The sequence below is a fragment of the Zeugodacus cucurbitae genome, chromosome 5 (genome assembly GCF_028554725.1).
Source record: "Zeugodacus cucurbitae isolate PBARC_wt_2022May chromosome 5, idZeuCucr1.2, whole genome shotgun sequence".
NCBI classification, from domain to species: domain Eukaryota; kingdom Metazoa; phylum Arthropoda; class Insecta; order Diptera; family Tephritidae; genus Zeugodacus; species Zeugodacus cucurbitae.
The window spans coordinates 40,351,849-40,377,263 of record NC_071670.1 but is presented as its reverse complement, the minus strand read 5'-3'; the positions used below and the strand labels follow the sequence as shown (position 1 = coordinate 40,377,263).

Genomic DNA, 25,415 nt, shown 5'->3' with positions numbered 1-25,415 from the left:
TGCATACGTTTTTATGGCAAGCAAAAAAGACCAGATAGTAGTGAAATTGCAATGTCGCGTGATTTTTCCCGAAATAGAATAATATACGACATATGTGTCTGTCTGTATGTATGTATGTAACTAAAAAAAGCTTAGCGCGCAGAGCGTGAGCATTAATTACCAACAGCGTGCTATCAGTATTATTGTCTTTCGTGTGTGTTTGTCTGTTATTATTTTTGCATTTATTAGTTTGTTTTGCGTCACCCAGTGTACTAGTAAATTAGAATTTATTTGCACAACTGTCTTTTGTGGCGAGTGTAATGGAATTGTGCGCTCAGTATCTGCTTGATGTAAGGTGGGTTTGCAGTCAAGAATGACGTTCTTCTGGTTTTATTGAATGTTAATGATATTACAATATTTATAACTAAGAGCTGAAATGATTAATGAAGATAAGGAAATGGAGACCCGATCCCTCGAAAGTCAGACCTGGAACAGATTTGGATTTTTGTCCCGCCAAGGACTGTCATGTTGGTAGCATTTCTCAAAATTAGTTAATAAATATTTATTTATATATATGTATTCTGACCCTACAACAACAACAACAACTGTAGAGTTCCCAGAAATTAAATTCTTGGTAACTTCATTTTTGAGTCAAAGGATTTTTAGAATTCTTTTATGCGGAAACTAAAGTTTTCTTAACTCAAGTGTATGTCTTTTGTGAAATTAAGGACCCTATGTGCCCCAGAATCCGATTCAATTTGATTCCATTTTTGAGAAATTTAATTTTTGACAAGATAACTGTCCGCTACCAAGACCTAGGCTTTGTAAGCAGTAAGGTTCGGATTTATACGTATGTATGTATGTGGCCAAGAGCTGTCAACTCAGCGGTTCCTAAAACTAACAGGGCAATATTTCATACTACTGCAACAACAGCAACAACAACATTTCATGTTTTTAAGATATAATATTGTCTATCGGGTACAACGGACTGTACAAGAGCTTCTACCGACCGCGACAGCTTCTACCGACAGTCGGTTCTACATAACCGAAACGGACCCGGATTTTTATCCGGCCAAGGACATCGACAGAATTCCTCAATTCATTTTAATTTCCTCACAGCATTTTAAGAAATATTTCTTTATATACATATATTCTGCCCCTACAACAACAAAAACAACAACAGATCGCCGCGGAAATAAAGTTCTTGGAATCTTCTATTTTGAGTTATAAAATGTTGAAAATTTCTTTGTACTGAAGATTTGGAACTTACAACATATAAAAAAATAAAATTAAGAACCCCATATGACCCGGGACACGATTCAAGTTGATTCCATTTTTTTTTTTTAATTTTGAAAATCTTCTATATAAAGTACGTTAAGAACTATCTCATGTAAAATCGAATATTTTACAAATTTTGTGTATGCAAACGTTTCGATACATTTTCGGCCGTTCCCACGACAATTTAGGCATTGTAACCTTAGATATACTTCCCACAACTGGTTGGAAATTAATTTTTGTTAATTTTATGTTACTACAACAACAACAACATTTCAGGTTTTTAAGATATGCTAATCCCTATCGGAGACTATACAAAACTTCTACCGACCGCGATTCAAAAAATATTCTCTCCGTGTGAGGTTCCAAGTAGTGTCCGACCGATACCAAATTTTTGGCCGATGCCGATTAATCGGCCAGTTGGCAAATACTTACTTACGCAATAACTTTATTTAGTAAATTAGTATAGTAACAAAAGAAAAACAAAAACAAATAACATTACAATATAAGTAAACAACTCAGTTCATATGTAAATAATGAATGAAGTTGTTTATTCATTTAATTAATATTCAAAACTTAATAAATTTTTATTATAATATATACATATGTTTATAGAAAAAATAAGTTATTCACGTTTTTCTAAGCGAATCAGCAATATAGCTTTTTCCTTTAAGGGGTTACATGGGTTTCGTGGATTAAAAAATTCTTTTTTTTTTTTTGTTTTATTCTACAATATCGCAAGAATGTTATCCTAAATTTTCAAGTCGATCCGCGCTCCAAGTCAGTTATTATTGTTCCTCAAAACTTTAAACGCGTTTTTTCTCGGAACCATGTTTTCAAAGTCGGTTGTCAAATGTTCGCGATAACTACTAAATTGATCTTGATGAAATTTGTGTATTAGATACATTTCGTGCTTGAACGATGTTTTTTTCTTTTTTCAATTACAACTATTTAAAAAAAAAAAAAAAAAAACAAAGTGTCAAGCAAATTTGATCAAACTTTTTATTTTTTTGAAAAAATTTCTGCCAAAATTCCAATTATTAGTTTTTTGCCTTCCCTTCGTTCAAGCACGAGTTTATGGTCTTACCTAGAACACTTTTTTTATTTTGGGTAATCCTGTCAGGAGTTATGCTGACAACGCGGACGCACTTTGTTTCCGAGGGGTCACCGGAAATGATGTCTCAATGGAGGAGTTTTAATTTTTTTTTTTAATTTCAGAAATTATTCTTTAAATACTCGTATGTATCCATAAAACAGAAAAAAGTTTGAATAACATAAATAATTGTTTACATAGAAAAAAATATTATTGAAAACAACCATTTAATCCCTTACGGACAAATATGAGCATTAAGGCTAATATTCGAAAATAGTAGGTCTAGTAAAAATAATCCGTTATTTTCAAAGAGATGACTTTTGCCATATATGTATATCTCGCATTGTGAAAGGCGTCACTTAGTAATGACTCGATAGAAACTTTGGAAGCTTGTTTAGCAGATTCTTTTGCATGCACCTTATAGTGCAGGACAGCACCGAGTGATCCGATCTATGGCGAACTTTTAAAAATAGACTCTCCTAGTTATGAATGCTTCTATAATAGTGGCTTTATGACATTATCTTCAAAATCTCCACAAGTTGTTAAACAAAATTGTGAATATTTGACATAAATTGAATCTTTCTATCAGTGCTAAATAAAACCTTCAATTTAATGCCACCTTATTGAATTTCTTTATACTAGACTTAAATTATCATCGTGGTGATTTATTAGTTTAGACAAATGTGAATCACTGTGTTTTATATGGTAAGCAGAAGAATTCAAGTTTTACGCTTTAAAGAAATCAAAAAAGAAAAAAAATGTATTTTAGTGTAATCCGAAAGAAGTAGAAAGAATCGGCAAATATGGCCGATGCCGATACCGATGCTAAATTTTGTGGCCGATGCCGATACCTAGGCCAATTGATCGGTCGGTCTCTAGTACCAAGGCTACGGTTCATTCTCAAAACTCATTTATGTTGAACCATATGTTTGTACTAAAAACAACAACTATAACAAATGATATTATAAATCAATGCTTTCGTCATTACTTCATCTCTCTGCTCTTATAAGAACTTTGTTTACACTCCACTATGCGCTCTCAGCCTAAAACACTCGAGTAATACACTTCAAATTTATTATTTTGTATTTATTTTAACAAGCAAACAGGCATACCTAACTTTGAGTTTTTCTTTTCGTAAAAAATAATCAACATAAAATTCGCATTCTTATCTTGAATGGATGTACGAGCGAGATTTTATCAAATGTTGCTTGACAAATATTTACCGAGAATAAAAGTGAGAATCATAAAATTAAAAATAAATGTTTGAAATTGTAGTACGAAGGTAAACGTAAAGTGATTAAATTGATTGCGAATGAATACAGTAGTAACTAAATGCATGCAGATACATACATACATATGTACCTAGAAATATATAAATGTACCGTATAAGTACCGCACACGTGTAGTTTGTACTTAAGTCATGTCTTTATACATATATAATAGGAGCTGAGCGTCTTTTTTCGCGATTTTTAATAGCTCTTACACATATTGCATGCACCGGCGGACAGTCAAGCCGCCGTCCCCAAAACCTCAAGGTGGGTCATTAAGTCGAGCAATAAATGTAAGTTGCGAATTAAAATCAAAACAATAAAAAGAAAAAGCAAAAACAACAAAGCTAAATGGCAGCGCCTTGCGTTTTTTTATACCCACTCGCGCCTAGTTGAGGTGAACTTGTGAGCAATTGCTTAAGTACATTTTATTGGCTAAGCTGAGCTTGTAAAGCGGATTGTGCGCACAATCACCGCTCCAATGTGTGCATTACTATTGCTATTGTTGTTGTCGCACCGGCCGGCTGTATAAATTCAAATTAAAAGTGATTTAAAACAATAAAACTAGCATAGTTGGTGAGAGAGCGCCGCTTTATCAGCAGCGCTTGGTCGCTACTGTGCAATCAAAACAAACGTTAATGTGCAAAAATAAAAATGAAATGCAATTTATGCAATTATCTATTTATTTTCATACTTTGTATGTGGTCAGTGTAGTTTTGCATGTTGCTATAATACTATTTGCAAAGGGTGTTCTATATGGATATTTGACCTCCAATACTGGATCTTTTTTTTGTATTTATGTTTGAAGGAGAAAAGTAGAAGACAGTCAAATAATAAAAAAAGTAAATAACTCAACAAAAACATAAAATAATAAAAATATAGAAATAAATAAATTAAAAAACAAGTAAGGAAAGGCTAAGTTCAGATCCAACCGGACATTTTATACTCTCGCAATTTATCGAAGAAATTTTATTAAGATAACATACAAATTAACCCATAAATTCGGCTTAAAGCCCAATAGAAGAACGAAAATCATCTTATATAGTATATGAGGGCTGAGGCAATTCCTGAACCGATTTCATTCCTTTTCACCAGCAAGATACACAATATCCAAGACTATACACTGAATTAATTTGGCTAAAATATCTCACATATTAACCAATACATATATGCGGAATAAAGCTAGGAGAAGATATTTTTGAAAAACCTATAATTAGATATATGGGGCTAGGAGATGTTATGACCCGATTTTAATAATTTTTGGTACAGAGACACACTATTAGATGAAAACAATTTCTTCTGAATTACATTAAATTATCAGAGAGATTTATCCATATTTTCGGTTAAAAGTTACCCTTAGTCGCGGAGTTCAACATGTTCTATAACAGGGGCCTTGAAAAGTTATAGTGCGTTTTCAACAATTTTTTTCTCAAATGAAGCCAGAGATGATATGCACTATTTGTGTAAAGTTTTATTCCGCTATCTTCATTGGTTCCTTATGTATACATTATAAAGTGAAGGAATCAGATGGAATTCAAAATTGAGTTATATGGGAAGTAGTCGTGGTTATGAACCGATTTCATCCATTTTTTATTCGTGTTATCAGGGTGTCAAGAAAATATTATATACCGAATTTCATTGAAATCTGTCGAGTAATTCTTGAGATATGGTTTTTGACCCATAAGTGGACGATCCCACGCCCATTTTTCATTTTGTAAAAAAATCTGAGTGTGGCTTCCTTCTGCTAATTCTTCTGTAAAATTTAATGTTTCTGACGTTTTGCGTTAGTGAGTTAACCCACTTTTATTAATTTTCAACCTAACCTTTGTATGGGAGGTGGCGTGGTTATTATCCGATTTCTTTCATGTTTGGACTGTATTAAGAAGTGGCTAAAAAAACGATTGCAGAAAGTTTGGTTTATATAGCTCTATTGCTTTGCGAGATATGTACAAAAAACCTATTTGGTTGCGGGGACACGCCCACCTCCCCAAAAAAATTACATCCAAATATGCCCACATAATGCGATCCTTTGTATCAAATTTTACTTTTATAACTTTATGATTTAGTTATGACACTTTATGTGTTTTCGGTTTTCGCCATTTTTGTGGGCGTGGCAGTGGACCACGAACCTTCTTCGAAAGCACCCCTCTCAGGGTCCCAAGGAACATATGTACCAAGTTTCATGAAGATATCTTAATTTTTACTCAAGTTATCCGTTACACGGACTGATGGATAGACATTCGGATTCTAACTCGCCTCGTCACCCTGATCATTTTGATATATAATCCTATATCTAACTAAGTTGGCTTAAAATAAAATAGAAAATAAAAAATAACTAGAATAGCCAAAAAATAAAATAGTAGTAGTAGAATAGAGAAAAAAAGAATGAGAAGTAATGAATTAAATTAAAATATTTGAATTAAATTAGATTTGCATAAACAATAAAATATTGTTTTGGTTCTAATGCGCCATTGATATGTATTATACATTATTTAGAAAGTTGCAAGCAAAAAAATCAACAAATAGTTTTTAAGTAAGTAAGAGTCTGAAGTTTAATACACAACTGACTCACTACTGCACTAGTTCAAACCGGCCCCAAACTCGTAGCAAATCGTATCAAACTAGAGCTAACTAGTACTTAAATGACATGAGCTCAGATGTTTTGAATGACTCTTTAACATTATCAGCTAAGCAGTGCTATAAATGAGGTTATAGAATTCCCGAAATCGTTTATAAATATTTAAGAGTTGTAAATCAAAATGTTTAGTCATCGCCTGAAAGTCTCAAAGTTCAAAGTGAATTAATCAATCAACCGAACAGCGCAGGAAATCACTGTTAAACTCTTTGTTACTGAGGCTTATCACGAAAGCTATTTGTTTATTTACTTGTATATTTTACATTTAACAAAGCCGCAATTGATATGCATTTGTTTATATTAAAACTGACTAATTAATTATATGTATGTATGTACATACATACGCACATACTATGTATAGATTTGTCAACAATTAATCGCTGAATTTTCAAACAAAATTTTATTTGCGAACAACACGCAATGAATGCATGAATATCGAATGCTAGACTAGTTAGTCAAAATACTATCGTATGTTAGACTAGAAACTCGAAACTAGACATAATATGGATTATGTACGGCAAATAGTAGACAGCATGGGTAGTCTAGAGTCTTTATCTTGATTTACATAAACTTACCGAAAAAATTCTATTACGGAAGATTTGATGTGGTGTTGAACTCGTTTTTTAGGGTATTCTAAACTGTGTACAGAGTGATCTAGATATTTGTTTTTTCGACAGATTAACAAAAGTTAAAAAAAAATATTTTTAGTTATTCGTTGATACTGCTGAGACCTAAGTTGATTTATATCTTAAATTTTTCGGCTTTTAGAAATCGTTTAAATGCCTTTGCTACGCTCATTGTTTCCAGAAATGGCATTCCCAACAATTTCCTCAAAGAATTTTTGAATCACATGATTTCTCATCGAAATGTGTGACTCTAGAGATGTATTAGCTTCTGAAGAATCTCATATGACGATTTCGTTCTTCAAAAAATTATCTTTTTCGAAAAAAATGTTTTGAAAATGATTTCTTAACGTTCTTCAATGCGTTTTCTTGCCTGAATATATGCCTTTAAGCTACTTTTATTATTTTCTGATGAGAAAGAGCTAAAACTGACAAAATAACTTATGATTATTAAGTAAATGTTAAATGGACCACCCTTTACTTTAATTCTTAGCGCGTAAAACGTGGTCGCTTTTTCTTTGTATTGCTTGAATATTAAATTAATATATTAAGAATATTTCGTTTAGTTTGGTTTATTACTTTTGGGGTTTTTTATGTATTTTTGTTGTTTTTTTTTTTTTGTTTTCTTTACTGCTAATTTTTTGTTATTTTTTTATTTTTTTTTTTTGGGATTCTTTTTTGTTTAGTTGTTTTTTCTTCGCTGGTATTTCTCCTTTTCAAAGGCATCAAATGTATATTTAATTGCGGTTAATGGCCCGCTGTCGCTATCGACCGACTTCAAATGCTCTAGCCGCAATAAACTAAGTTATCGATATTGCTGCTTATCATAATCGATATCTAAGTTTTGAAATCATTTCAATAAAACTTTTCGCGCACTTTGTACTTGAGTACACAATGGATATACCACCACCTTTTTATTGCTCTATATCTGCACGTAAATGGACTTTTATCCTAATTTTAGCGGCGTCAATAAAATTTACGAAAAAATATTATTAATTTGTTGTTATGTCAAAATTAACGTACTAAATTCCGGAATTATGCCAATCAAATTACAAAAACTAATAATAGAAATCATTTGCTTGTAATGACCCGCATGTGTCCATTAACGGGTTAATTACATCGCAGACGTTTATTGCTATTTATGGTAACATATACATATTAATAATTATATTTGTAATTACACGCTCCATTGCATTAATAAATTATTGTCGACACAAAGTTATCTACGCAAATGATCTGCGTGCTTTATATTTTCCCCATTCCGTTTTATTTCTAACGCTTTTTGTTTTTATATTGCCCATAAAAAAATTTAAAATATTTTTTATTGTAATTTCCTACTTAGAAATCCATTAAACTCATATTTCCGTTCTATTTTTGTTGTTGTTGTTGTAGATGCAAAACAGCTCAAACGCCGGAAGAGAAGGACAAAGTGGAGGAATTGAATAAAAACACATTGAAGCGTAAAGCGCAAATACACGAAATCGAACAGTCATTACCCACCAAATCGGGATTATATCTTAAGGTAAGTGGTTAACTTGGTTTCATGAATTGGAAATTATTTGTACATATTATGTGTAAATATATTTATACTACACCTCATCTAACCAAATTTCATTTTTTATTTGCTACCTTTAGCCTTTTCTGAGATTCCTTGTGATCTTGATAAGGGTTACAAATGGTTTAAAATTGGCTATATGGAGTTAACTAAGCCGTACTTTAGTCCTTTTGTTTGCAAGTTCTAAAATTTCCTCAAAATATCTCCATTGTTCCATCAAAATCAAGCTGTCAACAGTTCAGTTCCACAATCCCCATCTTTAAAGTGTCTTCTAAAAACGGTGAAGAAATCTACTCTCTACATAAGAGATCTAAGCGACCTACATATCAGAGAGCTGCAACGGATATATCATTTTCGTGCACACTCGAATGTCCACTCTGATTTTGTTTGATTAAACTTTTCGGTATGAATACATGTATTGATCGTTTGGAGACATGTTCAAAACGAACGAGCCTTTCGCGACACTCGAAACACAAGCATATATGCTTGTTTTAACAGAGTGCCGAGTTGACACTCGTTTGTGAACGAGCTGGCACTCTAACCCGATCGTATTGAATGTGATCGAGTCACACACGAGTGTGCACAAAATTTCAGAATATGTATGTATGTAATTGGCAGTCATGCTATTATTGCGTAGTGATTGTCAACGATTATTGGTTTTGTTTGTTTTGTTTACTTTTTATAATTCATAATGACAACGAAAAAAAATTCGGGTTGTGAGAACATTTCCAATGGCACAAACACCTTATCTGGTCTACACCTGAAATTTGTGATTTAAAAAAAATTAAAATATTTAAGTGCAATGAAATGTTTTTTATTTATGATTTATGAATTAATAAATAAAATAAGTTTTGAGTGAATTCTATTCTTAAATTGAATTATTCTTTTATAATATGTACTATGTACGTCTAATATTCAAATTATTCAACCAAAAAAGCTAAGACAGAACGCGTCATCCCGACGCCAACATACATACATATGTGTGTACGTATGTTTATCTATTATTTTTTGGTCTTCGAGTGCCACTCGAGTGTGTCGATCACAATCAACACGTGCACGACACACCCGAAAATATAATATACATAAAATCCGAGTTTGCTGCTTGCACTCGAAGATAGGACCGTCTTGATTGTTCGTTTGCGTTATTTTCGCTTCGGGTTCTAAACTCGATCGAACACGTGTTTGAAGAGTGTTACGACACACTCGTACCGAATTTAAGCTAGTGTGATTGAACACACTCGAACATACCCGAAGCTGCTCTCTGCTACATATCCACCAATTATATTTTGAAATGATAAGCTTTCGAAGCGACTTTGTTGAAAAGAAAGCTCGAAGCTAACTCCCAGAACTTTCGTCGTTTGATAGTCAGCTTCGTAATCAACTTTCAAATCTAAAAAAGAATCTATAGTCAGATCAACTTTTCTTCTTGAACGGATAAAATATTAAACAAAGATCTGTCTGTGGAAAGCTTATTCCAAAAACTTGCCTTAGAAGCCTTCAGGCTGGCTTTGAGGTTAGAAATTTTTAAGATCACAATCCTTTACTTAAATGAGAGATCGATCGAATCAATCGTTTACTTCGATTTGTAAATAGTGAGTTTCTGTAAAAACTCTATAGAAACCCGTATGAACATACTCAACTAAGCCCCTGATCCCGTTCTTTATCATATGCATATAAATATCTCTTCTTCTCTTTATGACACGAATGATAGTAAACTTCTCACTTAATTGTATCGCATTGCAATTACGTCACATGCCTTTGTTCTATTGACCATTTCTGCGCTACGCTTTTATGAACTTACATTTGACCTTTCAACGCTATTTATGATACTAGCTAAAACAACAGCAACAACAACAGTATTTTATTACGTATTTCCCTATACTCTCTTCTACACCGTATTCGTTACCACTATTGAGCTGTATTTGTTTACGTTTCGTTTACTGCTTATTTATGACCCAACAGCATTTGGCTTTTGAGACACGCTCCGGCAGATAACGAAGCTGGTTGGTTGGCTGGTTGGTTGGTTGACGGTGGGGGGCATTGATTGTTTAGCTGGTGTCAACGAGCAATTTGAAATGTAAATTTTCGCTATTTGTTTACATTGGAATCCTTTCACAGCGTTCAATATGCGCAGCAGAAGTGTGGTGTGGATGATGAAGAGAGAGAGAGGGGCTTCCACGCTTTCGAAGGAAAATAAGATTTTTTCAGCTTAACTAACAATTTTCGCAATTTTCTTTGGAGTGCTGAGGTCAAACTGTGCATTTATTCCTTTGTGGTTTATTTTTCTCATATTTTTTCAATTCTTTATGTTATCATATTTCGTATTTTTCTTTTGAAGGCATTAGCTTGCTATTTCTCATAACATATTTACACCGTTATCAAACCATTTTGCATCTCTCTCTCTCTCTAGTCCATTAATTTTATTAATTTCAAAGACACATTGGAAGGGAAATACTAATATTTTCATATATTTTTCTTGCAGATCATACTCGGCGATGTCAACGTATCAATTTTGAACAGAAACGACAAAGTTCGCTATAAAGATGACTATGAAAAGTTTAAATTAATACTCAACGTAATTGGACTGTTAATGGCATTTCTCAATTTGATATTCAACTACAGGTGAGTTAAGAGTGATGACTGCGATGGAACGCGTACGTGGCTGCGCTGTTTTCGGTTTAATTTCCCCTCTCAACTGAAACTCAACCTTTGACTCCCAACTGCGTTCGCCATCAACTTATGTTTGTCCTTTTCGTTAGCTTTCATGCTTGAACTCTGCGCTTGTCCTTTTTAGTGACGCTATTTGTTTAGTACTTTTCACTTCGCTGCGCTCTTTATGACTTTCATCCCCTCACTCGTATCTCCCACTAATTTATTTCAGCATTTTAACACCGTCGCGTAATGATTTCTGTTGAAATCATTTCTTTGCGCTGATTAAGTTTCGCAAATTGTTTTCTAATTGCATTCGAATGTCATTGCAAATATTTGTTTGCAAAAGAATTTCTTCGAATTGTTTATGATTTGCTTTTCTTGCCGTTAATTTACGTTTATTATTTGTCTTCCTTTTTCACCCTCAAATCAAGTGGTAATAAGTTGTTTTGTTGACGTAAAGGCAAACTTGTTGTTGTACTTAAAAAAAATTATATTCAAAAAATAATTTCTTTTTACAATCAAGCTTTTAATTGGCTTTCCAATGAGCCGTAGTAAGTCATTAACTCAGATATTACATGAAAACTCAATTATCACGTCAGAAATGGCATTTTTGTGCCGAAAAAAGTTTTGACAAAAAGTTGTGCCAAAAAAAATTTCAGCAATCGCAGTCGAAATGTGAAAAAGTGCTTGTTTAGGATTAACTTTGTTTTGTTACTTGTTAGCGTCAAATAAAAATTTGGCAAGTTAGTTATATTTTCAATTAATATTTTAGTATATTGAAAATGCATTTATAATTGGGTTAGCGCAGAATTAATATTTAATAAAAATTTCGTAATTTTTTAGTTAATTATGAAAGCTGTTTTGCTTCAGGAAAATAACCAAATTTTTACAGTTATTATCGCTCAAACAAACAATCATTGGGTGAAAAAAATTACAACTACAATTTGGTTATAATACAGTTGAACTTCCCAAACTCGAACGATTATTCAGATTATTCAGGTTGCTATTTCAACAGTCAGATCTATATAAGAAGGACAGACCCGAATCAGTCAGGGACCAGTAATCAGTAATAGCCATTTCACACAGAAACTAATTGATCAATTAACCAGCCTTTGCTCAATTAAAGTGCTAATTTAGATCAATTTACCTTACATAATAAAAATCTAATATTTATACAGTAATTTTAAATGGAATTATAATCGAATTGAAAATGCAATGCAACCCTGCGACAAAGAACGAACGTTGATTCCGATCGTTCAGTTTGTATGGCAGCTATATGCTATAGTGAACCGATCTGAACAATTTTTTCGGAGATTCAATTATTTCTATGAACAATAACTCACACCAAATTTCGTGAAGATATGTAGTAAAATGCGGAAGTTTTCCATACAAGCCCTTGATTCCGATCGTTCGGTTTGTATGGCAGCTATATGCTATAGTGAACCGATCTGAACAATTTTTTCGGAGATTCAATTATTTCTATGAACAATAACTCACACCAAATTTCGTGAAGATATGTAGTAAAATGCGGAAGTTTTCCATACAAGCCCTTGATTCCGATCGTTCAGTTTGAATGCAGCTATATGATATAGTGGTCCGATATCGGCAGTTCCGGCAAATGAGCAGCTTCTTGAAGAGAAAATAACATCTGCAAAATTTCAAAATGATATCTTAAAAACTGAAGGACTAGTTCGTATATATACAGACGGACAGACAGACGGACATGGCAAAATCGACTCAGCTCAACATACTGATCATTTATATATATACTTTATAGGGTCTCCTGGCGCTTCCTGCCCCTTGTCACACAATGTCACTTCTGAATGATACCCTCTTCAAGGTGTGACGTAATTTATGGATGGCCCCTAATATACCCTGTCTGTTCAAGGTATAAATATATAAATGTATAATAGTTGATCGATTATCGAGAAGCCGGCAGTGCGAAGGACAAAAACTGGTTTCTCAATTAAAATTTTAATTGATCAATTAATTTGGCTGTGCGAAAAGGCTATAAGGATAACTAAATCAGGAGGCTACTGTTCTTACCACTTCTTAACAATAATAGTGTACATTATTCGAAATAAAATCGATGGATATATATACTTTTATGGTAAAAAAGTTAAAACCATCATAAGCTGGACCTTTTATATTAAACCGAAGATTTTTTAAACTTTAAGGCACCCAGTCTTCCAAATTCGAGAGCTTTTTACTAATGAATGAATTCATCTCTCATTTAATTCAATATTTTTGATTCCTTACGAACTATGTTTGATCTGAATTGGGTAGCGACCCACTTAAAATTTCTCAAAATATCGTTTTGAATTTTTTAAAATCTTCTTTTATAAAAAAATTCTTAACCTTTGCAATGGCTATTGGACCATCATCGCCTTCTCACTGAGAAAATTTTTTGAAAACAACTTTTTAATTCCTTCTTGCTGAAAATGTAGTTACTAGTCGGGCTTACGGCCTTCCAATACCAAAAAAATTGCGTACATTTAGGCGCTTTGAGATTAAACTTTAAATTAAACTTTGTGTAATATCACTTTAATGTATTGCTTTTAATATTTATGGAATTATTTCTTCTTTGAAGCTATTACTAAACTCGCTTGTAATATATAAGAATATCTATCAAATAGCAGTACTATATTATCTACAAATTATTGCCTACATTTAGGCGCCTAACTTATATTTCAACGAAGACACTACCCTAATATAATTTTTTTTTTGGTTTGAAACTGTTTAAAAAAATACATTTTTACTGATTAGAAATTTTCTAAAGCGAATTTAGACTTATCGACAACTCATTCCGTTATCATATATTACGTAAATTGTTGTTTTTTTATTATTATTTCTGAATAAAAATGCTCATCAAACTCTTCTAATCTGCTCCTATAATACCAATATACCACACATTTCACATTTTTGTTGCCTTCCATCCACAGGGCTCTCGAGCTGGCTTACATTTTCCTGCTAGTCTGGTATTACTGCACCCTCACCATACGTGAGTCGATACTCAAAGTGAATGGATCGCGCATTAAGGGCTGGTGGCGAGCGCATCATTTCATCTCAACCGCAGCTGCAGGTGTATTGCTCGTGTGGCCGCAAGGCGAACACTGGCAATTGTTCCGCACACAATTCATGTACTTCAATGTCTATATCAGTAAGTAGCCGCAACATAGACGCAGACGCGTCCTTATTATGTCAACAGTGTCATTTGTATTAGGCTCGTGTAACCACAGAGCAAACGCAACAACAGTCACACATACAATCTGATTGGCTGACTGACTGACTGACTGACATACAAATTGCTGATTTATTTGCCATGCTATTAGCTATTTATTATATGCAGCAACAACAATAACAACCATTAACTGTATTTTGCTTTCTTTCCCTACAGACATTGTGCAGTATCTGCAATTTGGCTACCAAAAGGGTTTGCTCTATCGACTGAAGGCGCTCGGCGAACGTCACAACATGGATATCACCATTGAGGGTTTCCACTCGTGGATGTGGCGCGGTCTGAGCTTCTTGCTACCATTTCTATTCGGCGGCTATACATTCCAAGCATACAATGCATGGACGTTGTACAAGTTGACAACGTATCCACCGGCAGCACCGTGGCATGTAAGTATGCTTGAAACGCGAGCAAACTGTCTGCCGCAAGCGTATGTGTCAGACTCTTAAGTGAGTGCTGCTTGTCAAGGACATTTAATTTGTTGTTTTTGTATGTTTGTTTGTTGTCTTGTCAGCCTGCTGCCTGGCTGGCTGGCTGGCTGACTGTGTGATTTATTGAGTGGATACTTGAGCGACAGTAGGCAGCAGCTTTCGAGGCGCCTAGCTGCAGGCACATCCACACTTGTGTTGCAACTCAGAGCGTGTCTTCACGTGCGGGTGGGGGTGTGTATGTCAGCTTGATTGCGTGCTGGGCTTAATGCATTGATTGATTGTGCCTGATTTGCTGGCTAATTGATTAATACATTTCAGCTAATTCGCATGCGCTGCTACCACTCTACCGGTATTCTCGAGGGTATGTGTGCGTGTGCGCTTAATCTTTGTTGACTTTCCGCCTTTTATCGTCCACTCAACGTTTTCTGCATTATTTAATTGCGCTGACTCAACCATTTTTCTTGTTGCATTTCTTTTCCGTTTTTTTTCTTTCTTTTTTGCTTTCTTGTTGTTGTGCCGCATTGTAGGTGTCGGTGATGTGCGGCTTCTTCCTTCTGCTCTTCAGCGGCAACATTATCACCACACTATTGGTGGTGCCCGAGAAGATACGTGAACGTGCCAAGGAACGCTATCGCCTGCAGTCCATGGGTACTTCGATGAAATTGCGCAAAATGATGAGGGTGAGTATGGAATGGTTGAATGCCAAAGCATTCACTTAAATTTTGTGTGTTTTAGCGCTTTAATTATCCATCACACTGCATACTAGCTTTACATACGAAATTCAATAAGTTTAAGACAAAGTTTGTATGATCTCATTTATTTTTGCTGCCAAAAAGCTTGTGGGTTGGATTTAAGTTCAAATCTATTATAGTATTGTATTTGGTTTTCCTCTGAATCTTGTGGGCTGGAGTTGATAAGACCTGAGCTTTTTGCAGTAACTGGAGTGTGAAATTTTTCTTATCGCCTATTTCTTTGCACTGGTATTTAGTAAATATTGCTTGTATTACAGATACACTAATATTGATTTAATTACACAATAATAAGCCGACTTGAAAAATAATGCTGCTTAAGCTTTAAGCTTCAAAAGAGCTTTTCATGATTGCATAAACTTAAAGCTCTAAAAAAGCTTTTATTTTAACAAGGCATTATATTATAATTTGTATTCTATAAGTCAAAGCAAAATTGCATAAAAAATTTTCTAACAAACATGAAATTTTCTATACAAAAAGTAAAAAGTAATATAAAAATACAAATTAATTATAAACAATCAAAAAACTATATTTTTTCATATACTTTTTTCATAAAATAAAAAGTAATTTAAAATCGAAGTAATGCTTTATAAACTTAAAGCTCCATAAAAAGCTTTTAGTGGTCGAGCAATATAATATTTAAATAAGCTTAAAGCTCCTTAAAAAGCTTTTAGTTTAACAATGCATTGTAACAAATTTTATAACTGCTTAAATAAGTAAAATGTATAAAATTTTTTTTTTTGTTAAACACGTAAATGAAAAGTTTAAAGGCTATTTAAATTTGGAAACTATTTAATTATATTAAAAAATTGTATTTTATGGTTGAAATAAATTGTTAAGTCAAAATTTTGAACAAAAACAAAATTAAAAGTAATTTAAAATTCAAAAATTAACTCGATTTTCAAAATAATGTTGTATAAGCCTAAAGCTCCATAAAAAGCTTTTAGTGGCTGAGCAAAATAAAGCTTTGTAAGCAGAAAGCCCCATAAAAGGCTTAACAATCCATTGTAACAAATTTTATAACTGCTTAAATAAGTAAAATTTTTAATATTTTTTTGTAAATCTCGTAAATTAAAAAAAAAATAATTAAAAAATCATTTAAATTTTAAAAATATTTAATTACTGCCAAAAATGCATTTTATGGATGAAATAAAATAAATATATTAAAATAACTCATCATTTTTAAAGTCAACTTATTTAACATTATTTATCGAAACATAATTTTTTCCCTCTAATAATTCCAAATCTAACTTATTATTATATCAATTTTGCTAACCTAACCTAACATTTGCACCATTAAATTCTTTTACTGCTCACAATCTATACAATTCTCAATAAAATATTTCGCTTACTAAAAAAACTAATTCAAAATACCACGCTTTAGACACACAACTCGAATTAATTTCCAATAAATTATAATTAAATTTTAATTTTTTTTTGTTAATTAATTTTTTAATATCAACTTTAAAGGTTTTCCTAGTAAAGAATTGGGCGATAATTAATGACTTTCTCCCTACTTCTGCTCAGGATTACATTTCAGCCCATAACCCAAGAACCCGTTAAGTTATGTTTTTTGTTAAACATTGTACTTAAACGCAATGTATATGTACTTAAACAATTAGGTAATTATTTGTAAAATTATTTTAATTTCCTATGTTAAAATATTAAAATAATTAATAAACGACATTAACTAGCTGCCAAAACATTTGTATTAAGCATACGAGTATTAATAAGTAAGAAGCATTTTTTTGTTTTTGAAATCAACAATGTTTATCAAAAAAATCAAAATTTATGTATATTGTAGTTAAAATGAAACGAATATTTCCTCCTATGTGCACTTTAGTTTTTAAGTAACCCGAAATGCATGTTTGTAAAATAATAAAAATTATGCAAATTATGTTTAAGTTTTTGTGTTTTATGTTTGTTTATTTTTTGTCTAAAAACGAGTATTGGGATTTTGTATTATTTTCTGTTTTTTTTTTTTTTATTTTTAGTATTTAAGTCTACACATATTTTCATTTTGTCCGAAAGGTACGAAAATTATTTTCGAAAATATTTTAAACGAGATATCCATTGGATATCTGGATAATGGAAAATATGGATTTTTTTTACATACCAAATTTATAAAATAAAAAATGTATTCTCAAGACGAAAAAATTCAGAAATGGGTTTTAGGGTGAACAGAGGTAGCATCCCAACCTCTATTGGCCTATGTAACCTCTAACGAATGAACATAGACCAAGAGGTAATGTCACCTAAAAAGAATAAACGGATCTAAAACTAATATAAACAAGTAAGAAAGGGCTAAGTTCGGGTGTAACCGAACATTTTATACTCTCGCAATTTATTTATTTAACTTTATTTATATTATTTAATACACAATTTGACCCACATATTCGTCATATATATTGTATAAAGTCCATTGAAAGTTGGAAACCCTATTATTAGGTTAGAAGTACCGAGGTCCTCATGTTCGATATATGGGGCCTTGACAACCTATGGTCCGATTTCGGTGATTTTTAGAATGGGGCTGCCACACTATAAACGTAGTATTTGTGCAAAGTTCTGCATCGATATCTTCACTAGTTCTTACTTTATGTATTGTAAAGTTAACGATTCAGATCGTCTTCAAAGTTCTGGTATATAGGAAGTAGGCGTGGTTGTGAAGCGATTTGGCCTATTTTCATAACATATCATTGGGATGTAAGGAAACTATTACAAACCAAGTTTCATTGAAATCGGCCGAGTAGTTCCTGAGATATGGTTTTTGACCCATAAGTGGGCGACGCCACGCCCATTTTCCATTTTGTCTGAGTGTAGCTTCTACCTGCCATTTCCTATGTGAAATTTAGTGTTTCTGACGTTCTTGGTTAGTGAGCTAACCCACTTTTAGTAATTTTCAACCTAACCTTTGTATGGGCGGGGGGCGTGGTTATTATCCGATTTCTTTCATTTTTGGACTGTATAAAGAAATGGCTAAAAAAAACGACTGCAGAAAGTTTGGTTTATATAGATCCATTGGTTTGCGAGATATATACAAAAAACCTATTTGGGGGCGGGGCCATGCCCACTTCCCCAAAAAAATTACATCCAAATATGCCTCTTCATAGTGCGATCCTTCATACCAAATTTTATTTCCATAGCTTTATTTATAGCTTAGTTAGTTTATGTGTTTTCGGTTTTCGCCATTTTGTGGGCGTGGCAGTGGTCCGATTTTGCTGATTTTCGAACTTAACCTTCTTATGGTGCCAAGGAACACGTGTTCCAAGTTTCATTAAGATCTCAATTTTTACTCAAGTTACAGCTTGCACGGACGGACGGACAGACGGACATTCGGATTTGAACTCCACTCTTCACCCTGATCATTTTGATATATATAACCCTATATCCAACTCGTTTAGTTTTAGGACTTACAACCAACCGTTATGTGGACAAAACTATAATACTTTCGTAGCAACTTTGTTGCGAGAGTATAAAAAAAGTAATATTTGGATATAACGGTGATAGCCAATGTCATGCCAAGAACATAGTGTAATGCAATGTCTGGGGTCTATATCTAACACAACCTGGTCTTCACAAAATTATAAATAAAATTAAAGAACTGACGAACTATAGGCCGTGCAACAACTTGGTAATAGCAATAATAACATAAGGTATTGGAGGAGAGTTTTAGCCTAATCCCATACAATTAAGAATCAAAGAGTGTTCCTGAGTTAAAAGTTCTTGTACTTATAAAGGGTTTTTCAATAGAGACACTACAAAAGTAGACCGATAAGACGCCACAAAGACGCTATATTTTTCACATTTCTCTTCAGTAAGGTTTGCCATTTCATCATGGAGAAATATACGATCCAGCAATGAGCCGAAATTATTAAAATTGGGCCGGCGGCGTCATTGGGCCGTAATTTTTCCATGATGATCAATACCGGTATGTTACTGTGAATGGGAATCGCTACCGCTCAATGATAACCGAATATTTTTGGCCCGAATTGGTTGATATGGACTTGGACAATATGTAGTTCCATAGCGAATGTCACAATCGATTTATTGAAAACCAAGTTTTGTGAAAGTGTTATCTCACGAAATGGCCCAGTCAATTGGTCGTCTCGGTCGTGCGATTTGACGCCATTAGACTATTTCCTGTGGGGCTACGTCAAATATATGGTCTAAATATTCGAATTCCACCGACAATTCGGTTCAGCGTCTGGACTTCTGCAAGCGTGCTCGTGGTGGGCATGCAAAAGATATCGAGTTCCATACATAATGGCATCGAATGTACTTTCAAAGGCATAAAGATTTTCATTGTAGCACTCTTTTTGAAAAACCCTTTATATAAACCGGGTCTAAACTTCGGTTGAAAAAATCGAACAAAGTTACATAAAGCCATTTATGGGTTTTTGGACTAAGTTTATGGTCAAGATCAAGCCAAAGTTGTAGTGCAATGTAATACCTGAGAATATTTAACTAAATCAATCAGTTCCTTATGGAATTATGAATACTTTTGAAAATTTTACGACTTATAGTTAGCTTAATCATACAGATTAACAGTAATAGTAGTACAGAATATATGGGAAGGGTCTTGAAGACTAATCCAATCTGCGATTATCAGTGAGTTAATATTCTTAGACTAGTCTTTGACTAAAGCTCCCATCCTGACAAAATTACGGTATGTAGTAATGAAGATCAAATTAAATTATTATTTTCCGCATATATAATAGATAAAAAAACTGATCTCTTTTGATTTTTTTTATTTTTGTTTTTGCTTTTGAAGTATCCCGCATATCCCTTACAGGACCCCAGTTGCCATAACACTCAAATATGTATTATTAATTGAGCTAAGATTTGACCCACAATCGTCGTATATAAAGTGAATATAATAAAAAATTGTGATTAAAAGAAAAAATAACAACAAATGTGAAAAGCATTTAAGCATTGTAAGTAAAAAGCTAGTATATACACACACACATACATATACACATACATGCACTTCTGTGTCACATAATGTCTTTGTATTGCCATTAATGCCTTACGTTTATTAATAACATGAGTGTTTAATAAATTCCCCTTCCTCTTGTTCTCTCTCTCTCTCCCCCCTTCGTTCATGCGTCACACTACACTCGTGTGCAACACTACAGAATAGCATCAGTGAAACGGACATTTCCAGCCAGCAATTGCTAGCCAATAATAAACTAGAAAACTCTACCTCCTTCCACAACATAGGCGATGCAACAGCAGAAGCAACAACAACAACAACATCAACAATAGATTTAACAACAAAAACGTCATCAATTAGCACCGGTAATGCAATCACACCAACAGATGATGGAGAAGTTAAGCAAAGCCAACATAATGGACAACAGCAACAAGAACAACAACAAGCAGAAGAGCACATAGAGGATGTGGAATTGACGAAACCAGAGGATAAGAAGACCAATTAAAAAATGTGGCAGCTACATACTAGTTAAAGGGTGGTACAACAGCAGAGGGTGTGCTTGGTTTTTCAATTAAGTGAAGCCTGATATTTGCAAGGTTTGATTAGTACACAATACGTAGAAGATGGAAAAAATAAACAAGAAATTTAGTAACTAGTAGAATGTAAAGAAATTGAAGAAAAAATGCAAACATACGTACATACATACATACGTAAGCGTAGTGAAGTAAAAAAAAAATCAACAAAAATGTGAAAACTTACAGAAAATATAACAAAATGAATTTAATTATTTTTGTGTGTGTCCGTGTGTTGATTTACCGAAAAAATGCTCACAAAAAATTCAGAAATAACAACAACAACAAATTTTTAATATGAGCAAAATGAGTAGACTCTCTGTTGCACGATTACAACACTAAGTTTACCCCTTTATAGTTTTATAAAAAAAAATATTAATTTGATATTAGTACTAAAAAATAGCAAAAACAAGAATAACAAAAAAATATAGAAAATATAATGAATTTTAATTTTATGCAACGCTTTTTATTTATTGCAATTTTTTAAATAAATTTGTGTTAGTGCTTTTGTAATGCAACACATAGCTACTACTATTACAACAACTACAACTAATTTTAATTGTATGCTAAAGCTCAGTACACTTTTAGTAGGTATGCAGGTGAAAAGGCTATAAAGATAAACTCTTTGTGATTACATAAATATTAGAAAGCGGTAGATGCGTTAATTACTGCGCGAATAGTTGCGAGCAAGAGCATAAGAAGAAGTATAGAAGAGAGCGCTCAGAGCAGCTGATATATTTTTACACTCATAATATATGTATTTGTATTTGTAGTGCGCCTAAATGTATGCTAGAATATATTTTTTGGTAATTTATTGCAAAAAAAAACAGAAGTGCGACGCTTTCTTTCTTTTTTATGCTTGTTATATGTAATTTTCGCTTGTGGGCATGACATATACATATACCAAAAAACGGTTTTATTATTATTCATATTTTATTTTATTTTTATTTATTTATATTTTTATTTTTATTTATTTGTTTAATTGAATTTTATTGTATTTATGTTTTTATTTATTTTATTTTACTTTTTTATTTTATTTTAATTTTATTTTATTTTACTTTACTTTATTTTACTTTACTTTACTTTATTTTATTTTATTTTACATTACTTTTATTTTATTTTTTTTTTTTATTTTATTTCACTTTATTTTATTTTAATTTTATTTTATTTTATTTTACTTTACTTTACTTTACTTTATTTTATTTTATTTCACTTTAATTTATTTTATTTTACTTTATTTTATTTTATTTTACTTTACTTTTTATTTTATTTTATTTTACTTTATTTTATTTTACTTTATTTTATTTTTTTATTTTATTTTACTTTATTTTTTTATTTTATATTACTTTATTTTATTTTTTTTAATTTTATTTCACTTTATTTTATTTAATTTTAATTTTATTTTATTTTATTTTACTTTACTTTACTTTACTTTATTTTATTTTATTTCACTTTAATTTATTTTATTTTACTTTATTTTATTTTATTTTACTTTACTTTTTATTTTATTTTATTTTACTTTATTTTATTTTTTTATTTTATTTTACTTTATTTTATTTTTTATTTTATTTTATTTTATTTTATTTTTTTATTTTATTTTACTTTATTTTTTTATTTTATTTTATTTTAGTTTATTTTATTTTATTTTACTTTATTTTTTTATTTTATTTTATTTTACTTTATTTTATTTTTTTATTTTATTTTACTTTATTTTTTTATTTTATTTTACTTTATTTTATTTTATTTTACTTTATTTTTATTTAATTTTATTTTATTTTATAAATTTTTATTTTTTTTTTATTTTTTTATTTTATTTTATTTTACTTCCTTTTATTTTATTTTACTTTATTTTATTTTATTTTACTTTATTTTATTTTATAAATTTTTATTTTATTTTATTTTATTTTACTTTATTTTATTTTATTTTACTTTATTTTTTTAATTATATTTTATTTAACTTTAATTTATTTTACTTTATTTTTTTATTGTATTTTATTTTACTTTACTTTTATTTTATTTATTATTATATTTTTTATATTTTGCTGAGTCATTTACTCATAGCTCATTGTTGTAAGTATGACACCTAAAAGTAGAACAAAAAATGCGAATTTGCAGAAACTTGCAATAAAAGCGTAAAAACAAAACAAACTGTATATGCAGTCATATGTACATACCAACAACAACTACAATTTTAAACCACATACAATACATACATATATGTACGTATGTATATTTAGCATTTACCCGCACTTGTTTACATGTAAACGAAACCCGAAACAAAATGTAAGAATTGGAAGAATGGAAATTTAACAATGAGAACTATAACAAATATAACGGTAAAGAAATGAAATACAGCCAAAAACAAAAAGAAAGGTATATGTAGACAACAACAGTTACCAGTGAAATAACAGTAAATAACTTTGTACTAGTATATAAGCGTATGTGCATTCTTGTTGTATTTCTAGTTTCATTTTTTTACTTTTATTTTTTTATAATTAAATCAGTGTGCCAGTAGACCACAGTGCGCATTAAACAGTTGACCATATTTCCTATATTAAATGCCATGAAAGTTTGTGGAAACGCGGAATATTTTTTGTGGCATAGTGCGAAAATATTCATTAAACAAACAAAATAAAATAAAAAAAAAACAAAAATTTATGAAATGCAAACTGAAATATACATACCAAACTAAAACTAAAATTGAAAAGAAAACACCTAAATCTAATGGTAGTTGTGTAATCGATTAAGCAAACTTTGTAAAACCTTTAAACTGCAAACGAAGGATTACAAAGCAAAACAAACTGTAATACTTACAAGATTAATATACAAAACAAAAAAATATAATAATAATAAAATCAACAAATAATATCTAATTGAATGTAAAAAAATCACATGTGAAGTGTAATTATTGTGTTGTTTTGACTGGGTTTTTGGTAAGTAGTGACTTTAATTGTCATTTTTTAAATAGTGGCGGCGACTTATGGGTGTAAATATGCGTGGTTTGATCTCTTTGGAGCTCTACAACATAATTTTAACAATTGTTAATTCTGCTTTCTTCGACTGATTGAGCAAATTAAGCAAGTGGATTGAAAAGAATATGGAATGAAAATGCTGAGTAGCTTAAGCTTCGTAAAGAAAATTTTTTTTAATAAAATGTGCTCTTTATTTATTCCACAACAGTCCGACGGACTTAAAAAGTCAGTATTGAAGTTAAGAAATGTGTAACCTGTTTTCATTGCGACGAATTGCATACAGGTATGTTCTGCAAATCGTTTTCGTGCAATATTTTCAAAGTTTCCGTTTTCAAATCGTTTGACATGTTCTGTAAATCGTTCCGTTTTTGTTTTTTTTTTCGAATATCACCAAATCGTTTTGTCGCCCTGTTCTGCAAATCGGATCGTTACATTTTTCCGATTTCATATTCCGCAAGATAAAGAAAGTTAGTGAATCGGTGGAAGAACGTCCACAGGCAAGCAGGGAAGCCGTGGTTAACCCAAGAGCAGCAAACCCACAACATGTTTTCGAAATTCAAGAAGGTGTATTGAAATAAAAAAAGTATCCATTCATAGAATCATCGCATTTATGCTGAAAAAAATTTTCCCTAAAAAAAGATGTTCGTTTACAAATTGTTTTACCGAAGCATGAGTACCATCAGTGCATCCTATCCCTCCTGGTATTCCAAGTTTATGCAAAAAATTAAGTTTTGCTTTTCTGGAATCCACTTCAGAAATTTGAAGTTTAATCCACTTCGGACCCCAAATATTTTCTAAAACATCAATTATTTTGGAAAAATTTTTCGATAATGTGTTTCTACCTATAGGTATCGGTACCCTTTCCAAACTAAACGTTGATATGAACCTTCAGCGAAAAACTTAAGACTTGCCAACAATTTTAATAAATTAGGTATTTAGGTATTTTTCTTACTAAAGGTAAAATTTCGTTGAGTATTTCTCAAAACTTTGACTTGCTTATTTAACCGACATCTGGAAACAAGCCTGAAGCAAAAAGAAATCATCTCAAGTCGACAAGTAGAAAGGCTTAAGGCAAATGTTACCTTTCGATTCTATCTTGATAAGATCGTTCACAACAAATAAATGACCTTAAAACATTATATCTTTAATAAAAAAATGTTTAAATTCAAATTATTTAAAATTAGCACAAAGAAATCAGCTGTTTCGAATTGAGATTCGAAATCAAAGGAAATAGTACGAATTACAGAACACCTAAAATAAAATCGTACGAAATGTAATTTCGGATCCGAATTGAAATCGCGCGATTCTCAGAACATGCCTGATAATTCTAATCTGGTGAGTATAATACAAATTATTTTTGTTTCAACACTTCCTTTATCTGTACTTAATATACTAATCCCTTATAATAACTTTTCGGTAAATGTACATATGTAGGTAAGAAGA

At 31.6% G+C, this 25,415-nt stretch overlaps 1 protein-coding gene across 6 annotated transcripts in view; it reads left to right on the top strand.

Annotated features, from left to right (window-relative positions):
- LOC105215538 (transmembrane protein 120 homolog) overlaps positions 1 to 21,455 on the top strand; it is a 28,187-nt gene extending 6,732 nt beyond the window's left edge. For 4 of the 6 annotated variants that reach the window (XM_011189499.3, XM_011189500.3, XM_054231883.1 and 1 more), the window contains 6 exons: positions 8,266 to 8,395; positions 10,911 to 11,050; positions 14,023 to 14,240; positions 14,478 to 14,704; positions 15,274 to 15,426; positions 20,631 to 21,455. In XM_011189499.3, coding sequence (XP_011187801.1) covers positions 8,266 to 8,395; positions 10,911 to 11,050; positions 14,023 to 14,240; positions 14,478 to 14,704; positions 15,274 to 15,426; positions 20,631 to 20,933 — 1,171 coding nt within the window. In that variant the 3' untranslated portion in view covers positions 20,934 to 21,455. Of the gene's footprint in view, positions 1 to 8,265; positions 8,396 to 10,910; positions 11,051 to 14,022; positions 14,241 to 14,477; positions 14,705 to 15,273; positions 15,427 to 15,481; positions 15,902 to 16,965; positions 17,338 to 20,630 lie in introns of those variants that run through there. The other 2 variants (XM_011189504.3, XM_011189505.3) reach the window with 2 other exon arrangements.
- The last annotated feature ends 3,960 nt before the right edge of the window (positions 21,456 to 25,415 follow it).